The following is a 14674-nucleotide window of genomic DNA, read 5'->3' as shown; positions in this document are numbered from 1 at the left end:
AGAGCAGAGCAGGTTACAATGTCAACAGCAAGGAGAAATTGGGATGACACAAAGGAGAGAGGGGGGAAAAGGAATCACTGCTGTAAGATCCAACACAAAGGCTCAGGAGCACAGGTCCTGCAATCTGAGTGGGGAAATCATCACAGAGACTGAAGAGACCAAGGTTTACTCCAAGGCAGCAGCTTTTTGGCACAGCTACAGAGAAACTATCAAAAGTGAGGCCCACTGGGCTCAGCTCAAACACTCAGGAGGTTTCTGTTCCTGCTGTTTTGGTGAAATAAACAGGTTAAAACGTGGGGAAGTTACTGAAATGTGCACATTGGAAAGAGCTAACTGGAGGTTTTGCTTTGGGTAGCTACCAACACAAATGTTTATCCCCTGCCAAGGCATTCCCATGCAAATATCCCTACAGGGTTTTTCAAATCACTCTGGCTTTGAGCTGAACCTGACCTGGGCTCCCACCTGAGCACAGGCACACAGAAATACCTTGGACACCCATTTCCATGGAATGAACCACTGCAGAGGGCTTCAACACCTGCCCAGGAGAACTCCCTTGTCAAGGAAGAAGTGGAAATCGTGATCAGCATCTGCAACCCAAGAAACACAGAAAGCAAGAGCCAAAAGCAAAGAGAGCAGCAGGGGGCATGGCTCAGTAGGATTTGGTTATTGCCCTGCAAGGACCTTGGCTCCAGCTGCCCCAGGTGAGACTTTGCTCCCAATAAAGTCTCTGAAGGTGAATTTGAGAGAGGAAAAGTGTCAGAACCCACTGGATGGCTCCAGCCCCTGCCAGGGGGCTCAGAGACCTTGGCACAGAGCCTGGGGCACCTGGGACTTTGATTTTGACCCATGGAGCAAATTACCACCTTTATATGAAGAATTACAAGTCAAGAGAGTTTAAGTAGAATAATACTTTGTCATGGGGTGAAAAACAGATTTTTGGGGTTTTTAGAATGGGGGATCGGTGTCCCAAGATAGAAGGAGGACAGGGCATGTCCAAATTCCTCTTTCTCCCTCCTAGCCTCCATCTTCTGGGTGATGGTGGCACTTTTGGATTGGTTGAAGGAAGGAACTCACTGTCTAGCATAGGTGATGGGTATTGGGGAGTTATGGTAAATATTGCACAGGTAGTTTTTAGTATAAAAAGATAGCACTGCCCTGAGGTGGTCAGAGTGCCTCTGTCTGACCTGCTGGACAGACCTCAGCAGGCCAGAGAAAGAATTTTATAGATAAGAAACAACAAACAACCTTGCGAATGAGGATGGAAGAGCTCTGACTCCTTCTTCAACCGCTTGGCTGGGAAAAGAGACTTTCTAACACAGCTCAGGGTCACTCTGAGCAGCAGAAATCCTGAGAGAAAAGGTCTCTGAAGGTGTATTGAGAGAGGACAGGGTCTCTGAGGGTGTATTTGAGAGAGGACAGGGTCTCTGAGGGTGTATTTGAGAGAGGACTGGCTGTGCTGCAAGTCACTGAAGACAAGACACTCAACTTCCTCGATGAAAATGCCCCATGAGCTGCCCACTCCCACCTTGGAAAGGGACAATCCAGCAGTTCTGGAGCCCTGCCTAAAGCACTTGTGTCACTTCAGGCTGTTCCTTACACCTGACAAGAGCTTCCCCACACAAAGGAGAAATTCCAGGCAGATTGCTTTTGATTCAAAGCTCCAGAGCCAGCAATGAAGCTGCTAAGAGACAATTGCAGTGTCTCTAAAAAGCCCCCAGTCTCCAGGATTGCAAAGTCAGCATTTAAACTCCACAGCAAGTATTTTCTGGCTTTTAAAAGCTCCAACAGGATTAAGAAGTCTGGGAGGAAAAAAAAATATTTACCAGGGGTTTTCCACATTGGGACAGAAGCAAGAAAGCAAAGCCAAATCAGGGCCACTCTGGTTCAGAGCACCTTAAGTGAAGAATTACATCAGGCTTAGCATCCCTGAGAACTCATTGAGAGGCTTAAATTCTGACTGGCACCACAGTTGATGCCCCACTCCAAATTAATTCATCATTAAAGATGACCTGCTGCCATGAGACATCAAAACCTCCCTACAAGCCATAGGAGCTGGATGCTGCAGGGCTGAATTCAATCCCATCTTTAAGAGGTTTTTCCTTCAGGAAGGAGAAGCTCAAGTTGCAAGATTAGTCATGCTTACAAAAGCACAGGGGCAGCTCCACACAGCCTGCTGAAAGGGAAAGCCCAGGCTACCCAGGGAGAGGGCTCCAGGCTCTCCCAGACAGGAGAAAGCCTTGCCCTCAGCAAAAAGGAGAAAACAGGATTTTAAAAACCCTTTGGATATATTTGAGCCATTAATAATGTGGTTTTCCCTCCATTCAATCAACAGCTTTTTCATGGCTCATTTTTTTCTTTCTGTGACATTCATGTTTCACCAGCACCCCAGATCCCAGACAAATTACCATTTAAAATACTCTGTGTGTATCCAGATATATATATATATATATATATATATAAATATAAATTGCCATTCAAAATATTGTGTGCGCACATATACATATAAATAAATAAATAAACATATATATATATATATATATACACACATATGAAATGAAGGCTGCAAATTTGCAAGCTCCTTTGTCACTGTGTTTTCCATCAGCTCAGAGGAAGGAATTCCCTTCACCTGGAGTGAATGATGAAGGTGAATCTGCTCCAAGGGAAAGCAAGAGTGGGTTTTGGTGGGTCTCCTACCATTTGTTTTCTCTCATCATCCCAGTGTTTTCCAAGGTTTCACACTGCATTCCTTCCCACTGCTGATCTGGGAGGAAAGAGCACAGGAGGACTTGAGAGGGACCCCAAGCTCCAGCAGCTGGGAGCCATCACCTCACACAGAACCCTGCTGCTTCAGGCTCAGAGGAAAGGGAAATGAATTACTCCAAGCCAGGAAGGCTGGATGTGTCAGAGCTCCTCCTAATGATATCCAGGTACCTCCCAGTGCTCCAGGAGGGCTGGGGGAAGGAAAACACCCAATTAAGAGCAGATGAAGGCACTTGAGCTCCAATTACACCTAGAGGGGCTCGCTGTCACTCTGCAGCTGTTCTTGCAGGGCATTTCTTCTGGCAGCTCCATTTACACCACTGGGCTTGGATCTCCAGTTTTGGGATGTGTTTTTCCAAGTGTGGGGGATTACAAGAGCAATCAAATCCTCACACTCCCATTTAATTCCTTTGGGTTAAAGGCTTGGCAAAATCTTTCACCAGAGGAGTTCACACTGATTTAAAACTAGTGCAATCAGTAATTCCTGCAGCACCACCTCCCCTCAAGGAGGGCTGCCTTGGCCAGGAATAAAAAAAAAAATATAGATTTTAAACAAGACAAGGTTTCCATCTGGCCACCAGGTGTGTGCTGGAGCACAGACACCCCTCCCAGCAAGAACTGCAGCAGGAACACTGCTGTCCTATAGCCCAGGCTGGTGCTTGCTGCAAGGCTGAACTCAGCAAAACACTCCCCAGGCACTGGAGACAGGTTAAAAACCAACCAAAAAAATAAAAAGGGATAAGCATCTATCAATCCAAGTCACTTAAGAAGCAGAGCAGCTCCTCACTGGCCTTGACTTCACCCTTTTGACAGTTCAAAAAAACTCCCAAACAGGATATTCAAGTAGGGCTGAGCAACCAATCACAGGAAATTAACTTCATAATCTGCTAGAGGCAACGAGGCAGCTTCTTTCCAGCGGAGAGCATGGAATTATTTGGCACCAAGAAGCTCCAGCCCCTTCTGGTAGGGTAAGTTCATTTCTCCTTTATCTCAAATCTATTCTATTCTATCTCCAATTCTACCAACTGCCTGGAGAAACAGAAGCTCCCAGGAGGATTTGAGGTCACTATGACACACCATTCTCCCATTCTCACCATTCTTCCATGTGAATAATTCTGCAGAGCAGCAAGGACAGGACAAGGCAAGCAGCACAGCACAGCCCAGGCTGGATGGCACCTCCCAGACACCTGAAGCTGTTTTCTCCTCTTTTCCTCCAGCTTTAACAGAGAGCACAACAGCTCAAAATATCTCCAGCAGAATGTGGAAGGAAGAACATCTGTCCTTATGCAGGGTTGTGACAGACTGATGGTGACCACAGCTTTTATCTGCCCGAAGCAGGAGGGCTAAGTTAAAAACCCAAAACTGTTCTTAACTGCCCAGTGAAACTCCACTGGGTCTACTCATCTGCTTTCATAAAAATATTGTTCCACTGTGAGAAGGACCTCCTTTTTTCTCAATAAATGCTGTTTAGGAGAGATTTATTGACAAGAACTATCATTATTATTAACAAGATGTGGCCAATGACAGCAATGCCTCATTACTGCACATAATTGAGACCATTCCTAGAGCAAATTGCAAGCAAAACTCTGAGACTAAACATTTTTCTTTTCAAGATGGAGACTCAAATAAGGTTTCCTGTCCAAGATATTCAGAGATGTCATTATTTTTCCAAGCTGCCTCTAATGAGTAATTTGAGGGGGAGGTTGTTTTTGTTTTGTTTTTAGAATCACAACCAGCGACAGCCTCCCTGTAAAGGAGAAAGAGGAATTCACAGCAAGTAGCTCTGGTGCCAGTATTTCAAAAACAAGCAACTTGCATAATCTTAAAAGCATTTCTATGGAAGCTCTCCTTCAGAAAGAGGCCTTTGATGACACTGTGGTTTTGACAGCAAGATCCTTACATGGATTCAAACCACACAAATCATTTTACACAGAGCACGATTGTAACACTGATCACTAGGAACGTGCTGAGTGAATGGAGGCCAGAACCAAAGTTTCATGGAGGCCTTGGTGTTCCTAACTTGAAAGTTTCATACCAGGAATACCAGAGGAGCCTGGCAGGGCTTTTGTTTTTATTTAGACACACGCAGTTTTCCCAAGAACAAACTCCCTGCCAACAGAGCTCCCAGCCAGGGATGCTCCCAGTGCCCAGAGAGCAGCAAGGAGGGACCAAGGACCAGGGGTTTGTGCCCTTCTGCAGGAGCTGGACACCAACCCCCAGGTAAAAGCACACATTTCCTGAGTGTTTATAATGGAAGCAAGATAAAGAGTAATTTCTAAGAAGTGACATCAGTGAGAATAGGGTGTGACATCAGCTTACCAGGCTGCAGTGCCCTGTCCGTGTGACAACGAAACCTTCAGCAACTGAAGCCACTCAGCACATCCCTGTGCACCTCACCTTCCCCTTCTCCCTACAGCCTCCATCCCTGTGCACCTCACCTTCCCCTTCTCCCTACAGCCTCCATCCCTGTGCACCTCACCTTCCCCTTTTCCCTACAGCCTCCATCCCTGTGCACCTCACCTTCCCCTTCTCCCTACAGCCTCCATCCCTGTGCACCTCACCTCTCCTTTTCCCTACAGCCTCCATCCCTCTGCACCTCATCTTCCCTTTTCCCTAGGGTCTCCCACCCCTGACAGCCTTCCTGTGCCTTCCCATGGCTGAGAACCACATGTACACCACACAGAGCTAAAGGAGAACAAACTTCTGCCAACAAACCCTAGGCAGGAGCCCCAAAATCTCAATTTCTCTTCAGCTTTAGGAGGAAAATGCAAGCTGAAGATCTGGTGTCTTTATTCTAAATAAATAAATTTATTTATATACAATAAATGTAAATTATATAAATGTACCTATTATATATACATTATTATAATATATACAATGTATAAGTAATGTATATAATTATACCTAATGTATATATTATTATATATACATTATATAAATGTATGCATTGCATACATTGTATTTCTTGCCAGTTGTGCTTCCCAAACCCCTAGGGAGAAAACTGGCTGGAAAACAAGAGCACAGGCACCAGGAAAACACCCAAAGTGCCCGTAGAGCTGTGCACTGTAGCTGCTTGTGCTTCCCTGGTGGGAAAACAGGAGGGAAAAGCATTATTCCCCTTGTTCCTAAGGGCTCAGAGCTCCTGTGCCAAACATGGTGTAACTCCAGGAGCCAGCACAGGGCACCTGGAAAGCACACAGAGGAAAAAGGAGAGCTCAGTGTATGCTTTGACAGGCTCTGAACACAAGTGAGAAATTACTTGTAACAAAAAAGCTGCGTTCAAAACTGTCTGGAGAACTTCTGGATTTCCATTACATTTTTGTAGAACTCTCCATGAAGCTCCACCAAACACCAGAGCAGGGCTGCCACAATTAATTTCACTTGTCAACAGTTAGATGTGGACATTGCCCATCTCACTGAAATGAGAAATGTGATTTACAGTTCCTTTGTCACCTGTTAAAGCAGAGGCTGTGCATTAAGCAGGATTAACTTGTGCCATTTTTGCCCAAAGTAACATCATTATTACAGCCACAAGGACTCACAGAGGAAAGCCATTCTGCACAGGATTTTCTTCTGTGAAAATGATGCTAAGCATTTAAAAATTATCTATAATCCATAGGTGGTCTGCATAAACTTCCCTGGCTGGGTACCAGATTTGAATTGGAGAGCGCTCAGCTGTAAAATCTGACAAATCTTTTCTGCCTATTAAAAGAATATTTGTACAGATGGCAGCCTTAAAATGCCCAAAAGCAACCCTTGCTTCCCCCAAACCCAGAGCCCACTCAGCCTGGGAGGTTTCTGGGAGCAGCAGAGGGAAGGAGAGCAGGGACCCACCAGGTTCATCCAACAGGATCCTCCTGCAGTGCTCTGGGATGTGCCAGGCTTTTCATTTGCAGCTGCTGCAGGGAGGCTGGACAGGGACAACATGAGCACCAGAATCTCTGCCTCAGAATCCCAGAGAGCCCATGATCTACAGCAGAAGGCAAAAGAGCACTCAGGAGCCTGCTCCTCCAATAATCCAGGGACAAAGCTGAGGGATGGAGGCAGCTGTGGCTCAGGCACTGAGCAGCTCCACCACGTCAGAACAACTTCTCTGTCTCTGAGACAACTCCATTACTCACAAGCCTGGATCCATCTGTTCCCATCAGAGTGTAAAATGCCTCAGTGTGACCCCTGCACAGTTCCTTATTGCCACACACATCTGTTCTTCCTCCAGTCAGCCTTCCCATCACCCCAGCACAGTAACACACCCCCCACCCCAGAGCAGCTGTAAAATACACACATCTAAGCAAATAAAAAGCACTCTGCAGCTGGCAACCATGGCCTCCACTTAGTCCACATCAATTTCTAGGAAAGCATATAAAACAAAGTGTTTGAAATAGCTTTCCTACTTCCAAGGTGATGCAAAGAAAAAAAAAAAAGGAAAAAGAAAAAAAAACCTTCTCCCACACAACTCTTCTGGCTGCTGCAAAATCCTGGGCTGGGCTGCAGCCAGTGGGGAGCTCTGACAAATCCTGCAGGGCTCCCAGGGCACCAGCACAGCCTGAGCTTCCTGAGGACACTTCCTGAAGCATCCAGCCTGACAGCTCTGCTCCTCTGTCCAACAGCCTGGGAACTCCAGCACTAATCACCCTCCACTGCACCCTCAGCATGGCCTCAGGTTTCAGCTTTTCTATGTTTCACATTCTGTGCTGCTTTAGTGTGTGGGTCTGAGCTTCACATCAGGGCATGGTGAGCTCTGCACAGAGCAGGAGACAAAACAATTCCTGCTCCAGCTGGGCACCATGGACAAATGATCCAAATCTCAGCCCAGGAGCACAAACCCCGAGGGCTGGAGAGAGAAAAACAAGGATGGGACTGCCTGGGCTAAAGCTGGGATGGGACAATGAACTCCAAGATGCAAATGGAGCAGAACTGATCAAAGTGACAAACCCTGTGACTGGGTGTGCATTTTGTGCCCATTTTGGCTCACCTTGGGTGCAGCCCTGGCTGGGCTCTTGTGCTGCCCAAGGTGGATCCATGGAGGAGATCCTTCTAATAAATCCCTGCTTTATCCTTTAGCTCTGTCTGGCCTCTGCTCTAGCTCAGCCTTCACAAGGCATCCCCACAGTGGAGTAGAACTCACACACACACAACACAAGGCAGACTTCATTCAAACAGCTGACACATACTTCAGACTGCAGTTTTCCAAAACTTTTTCTCCTTTTTTTTTTTAAGCCCAGCTTGGAAACAACCAGCAAAGGCTCCAGTAGGAATTAAACCAACTGCTACAATCCATGTGGCATGCACACCTGACACACAGGGGTCTACAGCTGGAGCCACACTGCCAGCGTGGACCACAGGCACACCAGTGATCCACATGAAGTGTGGGGAACTGAACTCTCAAACCAGCAACCCATTTCTGCCCCAAATAAAACAGTGACAAGCCCTGCCAGAGCTCCCACCTGAGTCTGCTGGGAGCTCTGAGCACTGCCAAAAGACTGCAGAGCTCTGGAGAGGCAGCAAAACTCAGAGATACGTGGCAAAGCACAGTTGCCACAAGTGCAGGGGACAACAAATAACCCAGCCAGGAGCATCAGCTTGGCAGGTCAGGCAGCTGGGGCACTCATGGCAAGGCTCCCTCTGACTCGCCATGGGCTTTCTGAGCTCTAAATGCCACCCAGTCCTCCCCAGATGGAATCATGGAATGCTGTGGGGTGGAACAGACCTTCACTCCATCCCCTGCCATGTTACTTCATGATCCCAGGGTGCCCCAAGCACCATCCAGCCTGGCCTTGGACACTTCAAGGGATGGGGCAACCTCAATTTAATAATCCTGATGAATCATGAAGCTGCAAAACTTGTATTCCACACACAACCCCGTGTCCAACATCCCCTGGCTTTGCAGTCATGAGTGACAGGCTTGAACAGAGCCAGCCTCACACACTGGTCCCAGTCTGCAAATCAGGCTTCTTACAAAATCACCCAAATCACAACATTTCTGCAAGGAGGATTTATCCCAAAGATTGTGGCAATAGCAGGGAAGGAAAAAAATGAACAGCAGCACTAAAAACCAGAAATCACAGTCATGGATTAATAAAATTGCACCAAAACTCTCATCCATCTCACGAGGAAAGTATGTTTGGATCCTGCCTTGTATTTCTCTGTGGCAGCTTTGGCAGACCTTGACAGAAGCCCCAGCAAAAGAAGGAAAAAAAAACCAATGAAAAAGCTCCTCTTAAATCATCAATACCTAATGGCCCCCACTATCTGTTCAAAGGGGAAGGAAGCACTAGGAGGAAAAAAAACCAACCTGACAAAAAACAAACCAACCCACACAAGTCTGAACATCCTCACACTATTTACAGACACACAGATCTCTCTGCTCATTGATGAAAGTCTCTGATTTTGGTAAATCTGCAAGAGATTTGGGCTGTAGGGGCTAAGGCTGGGCACATCCTGCCTGCCCTGCCCATCCCAGGCAGCATCCCAAGGAGAGGCCCAGGCTCACCTGAGATCCCTGCTATTACACAGACTTGTATTACAGAGGTCTGACCCTGATCTTTATTTAAAAACTACTCAGAAATCCCTTTCTATTACACCTACATTTATGCATGTTTCCAGGGGCAGGGGAAAAAAAAAAAAACAACAAAAACCAACAAACCCAGACAATGCCCTGCAGGTATAAACACCCTGCCCAGGATCAGCAAAGATCTACAGACCTCCAAATCCCAAGGAATAATTGAATAATGGACTGGTGCAGCCCTAACAAGTGCACAGCCACACATATTTGCCATCACCTTCCTCCACGTGTTTACCTGCAAACAAACTGGGCAGTGGAATCAAAGTCTGGAGCAGGTGAGCTTGGTTCAATCAGCTCTAGAAATCTGGAGTCTGTTCTCCAGAGCATGCTGCCAGGTTTGTGTGTGCATTTAACATTAAAATTGTGTGGTTTTTCAGGTGATAAACACAGCTCACACAGCAAAGCCAAAGTGATTCTCAGCTTATGAAGATCTCCCTGGTTTAGCCTTTGGAGGAAATGAACTTGGGGGAGCCTAAAGGAACTAAAAAAAACAGAGATCAGCACATGAACTGCGTTTATCACCTGAAAAACCACCCAAGTTTTGCTTCCCTTTTGAACAGGTCTGATACAGTCTGTGCTGAGGGTTTTAGTGTTTGTTTTGGGGTTTTTTTTTTCTCCCTGCTACACGCCTGTCAAACTGAGCAAGGAGCTCACTTTGACCTGAATAAAGCAAAACTGAGTCACAGCTGAAAAAGGCAACATTCCTTATCTGCACTTATCCCATCCCATCAGGGATTCCAGCCTGAAACACCTCAGGAAGGAAAGATAACAGCAAAGAAAGAAAACCTCTCCTGTTTGTAAACTGTGCACTACCCATTCAAAATAGAAATATTGTGTTCCTTGTGCCAAAACAGACCAAGGAGGAAGAAAACCACTGTGCAGCTGTAAGGGCAGACCCCAGTGCAACACCAGGGCAGCAGCTGCAGTTTGGCACCAAGAACCAAATTCCTTATAACCCAACTCACACGTTCCCATTCCCCCCACTGCCAACATCCACCACAGAAGCCAGGCAGAGAACAGGTGAGTCTCTAAAGCATTGTGGGGTTTTTAAGGTTTGGGGTTTTTTAAATAATTCAGAATAATTTCACTGAACAGAACTTGTCTCAGACACAGAATATCAGCCAAGTCCCTTCTCAGTCAGGGCAGGGATAAAGCCTAGGAGTAAACCCACCTTAGGCAAGGCAAAAGCATTAATTCCAGGAGATACTTGAGAGCATTTCTTGCAGTCTGAGGCAGGAACAGACAAGCCATGGAAGGCTTCTCCATGAATTCCAGCCCTAGCCCTTGGACTGGTTAGAGAGGAGACAGAGGAGGGGGTCACACTGAAGGCTCTGTGTGTTTCCCCAGGCTGAAGTGGGTGCACAAAGGGACTGCCAGTTCTCCAAAATGTACACAGAGACAGGCCCAGCCTTACATTTCAGGCTACCAACAAAAACCTCAGCACACCCCCTGGAAAAGCAAGCCAGGGATGTCCCAGCAGCCAAGGAGGCTGCAGGTAGGATTAATTGTATAGTACTCAGAGGTTCTACAAACACTCCCCCAATAAACCATGAATGTGAATCCATCCTCCTGCTCTTGCTGTTCATAGCCTCCAGCAGAAGCCATGGAGCTATAAAAACTCCCTCATTACCACCTGCTCAGCCTTCAGAAAACTGAATATCTTCAAAAGAGGAAAGACAAACCTACCCCAAGAACAGATCTTGCCAAACTGGCTCTGGCTGAGATATTCCAACCAAACAGCCTCACCGTGGGGAATGCAACTGTGCATTCTGGGCTGAAGGCATGGGGGAAAGGAGGAGCCACTGCCAAACCAGGAAAGCTGAATTTATCTGCCATTGCATTGAAAAAACTGCAGATGCCATCACCTGTCAGGTCAGACTGAGCAGCCTGATGGCCACAGCACCCTGCCTTTTACCAAAGATGAGTCTCTGCTCCAACACTCCTTGCCAGGAAAAAAATCCCAACTGCTCTTCTTCTCTTGGGTTGCCTGAATTGAAAAAAGCTCATGGTGCTCTGACAGCCCTTCAGAGGAGCAGACCAGCAGCTGCTTTCAGTGCTCAGAAGTTTAACAGGCATCTAAGGCACTGCTACAGCCCAGAGAGGGACAATTAGGATGATGACAATTCCCCTGAATCTGCCTAAATGCCTACAAAAGGAACACTTTAAATAAAAGCTTTCACTTGGGCAAAAATCCAGCCAGTTCCCCAGCAAGAGAGAGCTCGAAAAAACAATTCCATTATGAATGTGAATGATTAGATTTAAGAATTTTCCTGTACACTTAGAATCCCTGATGCAGAAAGCCAGAGGCCTGTGATGAGATGAACTGGTCTCCATATCGACCTCATTCAGAAATGCCACAGCAATTTCCCTTATCAGCAGATAATGAAAAACCTATAAACTCCCAGCTCAACCATAGCCATTCATCCTGCCTTTTCTGTTACTACTCAAAAATCTATCAGTCACTGCTAACCTTAAACAAATGCAGATTAATGCTGCTTCCTGAACAAATCCCATCTATTTTCTCCCAAATTATTTTTCAGTCACACTTCCCAGTTAACAGGAGGATATATCCAAGGTAGTCAAAACCCTTTTGGATTCAGGTGCAATTTTTCAAGTTCTTCTCCAACCACATTCCCAGCTCACACCTCTGATGGAGCTTTAAGAACAGAAACCCTTTTTCCCTTTTATATGTTATGAAAAGAGCCCCAGAAGTTTCTTGCCATGGACACTGAAACGTGAATCAATGATGATATTCAACACCTCTCAAAACCACTCCAAAAGCTGAAATCTTTACTGCCCAAGACTTCCAGGTTTTTATTTTCATGCTGGTAGACAAAAGGATAGAGATCAGGATGATAAAACAGGGAAGGGAGGAACAAAAAAATGCCAGCAGGGAATAAATAACATGGCAGGGAGGGAAGCAGTGAAGAACCTCATTAGACAGGCAGGAGTTTAATTAAAGTGTAGAAACAACAGCACTGCCCAACTCCAAATTTCAATTACCTGGGACTAGAATTATCCAGCCCCAGAACTCAGGCACTTCAAGACAAAGATTTACAAGGCCTTGAGCAACCTGAAGTGGCCTTGAATCCTCCACAAAGGTGGAAGCTGCCAATCTGCAAGGAGTCCCTCCAACAAAAACCCACCCAGTCATTCCCAAGAACTGCTCAGGTTTGCTGCTGTTTAACAGCCAGAAGGAAAACTTGTAAAATGGGACCTCCTTCCAGCTGGAACACTGACTGAACCATGATAAGGATCAATCAAAATATCTTAACTTCCTTCAAGGTGATCTAATTCTTCAATCTGAAAGCTCCCCACGCAGAAACCCACAGGGGTGTGCTCAGACACCAGCCCACTGCCAAGCACATCACCAGCAGCCAGCCCTGAGCAGGGCTTTGAACCCCCCAGGTGGGAGCAGGTAACCATTTCTGTGCCCACCAGAAGGTGATCAGCCCCAGCTGGCTGCAGTTTCAGCTAAGAATTCAGCCATGGTAACTCTTCAAACCACAATACCACCCACTGGTACTTGCATTTATCCCAGTGCCTTCTGAACCCTGAATCATCTGTGAATTGGAGTTTTTGTTCCCCTCAACTCTCACAGGGTCCCAGTGCCACCAAAATCACCCAGCAGGAGCTGTGTCCATGCTCAGGCACAGCTTCCACACCCTGCCTGGAAAAGGAGGAAAAGGAAACATATTCCATCAGCTCGATTTGAAGGGGGAATCTCTCCACTAATTACATCTAATTAAATCACCAAGGTACACCTGCAGTAACACCCAGGCACTAAATCCTGCATTTTTGTGGCATTACACAGAAATTTCCAAGAAATCCACACATATTTATCTTGAAAAGAACTTAGTTTTTTACCAATTTTAGTGTTGTTGGAACAGGTAGCTTTGCTACAGCTTCAACAACAGGGAAGGCTCCTCAGCAGTTCTAGCTCAGGTGATCAAAACTGTGTAAATTAATTAACTCTTTCTGCACAAAATTAACATCCAGTGTAAAACAAGCTCACAGAGGACCTGGATTTTCATAGCTTGGCTGATAAATATTCCTGCTGCAGCAGCCCTGCTCTGGCTGGTAAATACTTTAAGATATCACACAGACTAGCATGGAAAAAACAAGATGTAACTTCAGGTTTAGTTGAATTTTGTCATGAGAAAAGCAAGGTAACGTTTTTAAGAAAGCCTTACACAAAACATCTGCTGATGGCAACTGTTTAGACTTCTGTCTCTAAGAAAAGCCAGACAAGCCAGCCCACATTATTTCCTTGAAAAGGTGACAGCAGCATTTTAATATTGACCTCTTTGTTAGCTTGAAAACCAAGAATAAAACTGACTTTATACAAAAAGGAGACATTTTCTATCACCATAGCCAGTGCTCTATCACACACAATCCCAGCAGCAGACAAATATTTGTGTGCCTTCACCTTTATTTACTTTATCCAGCTACTTGCATATTTAAAAAAGCATTTCTTTGTTCCTTACCCTGCCAATATAAAAGGCTCATTCTGATCTAAGTACTCACATAACCAAGACACCAAGTCGTTGTAAAGCTTCCCAATTTTTCTGCTGAATTGAGATTTTTTTATGGACTTACTACTAAAGTATGAACATGAGGAAAGTTATGTTTAAGTAACTAAAGCATGCACAAATGATTTACTCGTTTTTAAAGTCTATTGATCCAGCTGATCATTCATTCCCTTCTCATACCCACTGTTTTGTCTCTGTTCTTCTTTTAAACTTTTTCCTTCATCCATATCCCATTCCTACATGGCCTGTCTAGGTTTTGTTACTCTGCAGTGCAATCACCATTACTCAAAGACCTCAGGAATTCTAATACAGAATAGAATAATAGGGAAGAATAGAATTAATAGGGAAGAATAGAATAATACAGAATATTGTGCCTCTAATAGAGGCACCAAAACATCCCTGGTATAGTTTTCCACTTTGTTAGGTACTCCCTTTGAAGTGTGGGGAAAGGCTGGAGAAGAGAACAAAGCTTGGAAGGCAAAAACCTCACTTCCCCCAGGTCTGTCCTGGTGACAAGGGGTGAATTCTCTGTCTACAACAAGATTACTCCCCCAGTTGCTGAGAGTTCATAACACACATCCCAAGCTCTAGCCTAAGATGGGAAGACTGGAAATGCCAGATAATTACAACACAGCACACCAAGTAACTTGGAAAGCCAACTGCAGCCCCAAATTCTCCAGGCAGAAATAAGAGGCATCACTCACCACGGGCTCCAGGCTGAGAAAAACAGAGAACTGAGACAGCACCAGCAGAGAGAGGGATGCTCTCCCACCTTTTCACTCTGCTCACCATCCTCAGCTGGGCCCTGGGGCAGCTGCTC

At 45.7% G+C, this 14674-nt stretch overlaps 1 protein-coding gene across 2 annotated transcripts in view; it reads right to left on the bottom strand.

Annotated features, from left to right (window-relative positions):
- The window catches only part of MCU (mitochondrial calcium uniporter), an 84638-nt gene that overhangs the window by 54715 nt on the left and 15249 nt on the right, over positions 1-14674 (bottom strand). The window contains exon 1 of one of the 2 annotated variants that reach the window (XM_050976504.1): positions 3855-4004. The exons of the other annotated variant lie outside the window; for it this stretch is intronic. Coding sequence (XP_050832461.1) covers positions 3855-3857 — 3 coding nt within the window. The 5' untranslated portion in view covers positions 3858-4004. Of the gene's footprint in view, positions 1-3854; positions 4005-14674 lie in introns of those variants that run through there. 2 annotated transcript variants of the gene reach the window in all.

The sequence above is a fragment of the Serinus canaria genome, chromosome 6, assembly GCF_022539315.1.
Source record: "Serinus canaria isolate serCan28SL12 chromosome 6, serCan2020, whole genome shotgun sequence".
Classification (NCBI taxonomy): domain Eukaryota; kingdom Metazoa; phylum Chordata; class Aves; order Passeriformes; family Fringillidae; genus Serinus; species Serinus canaria.
Note: the sequence above shows the minus strand (reverse complement) of the source record. Positions and strands in the feature narration are given on the sequence as shown.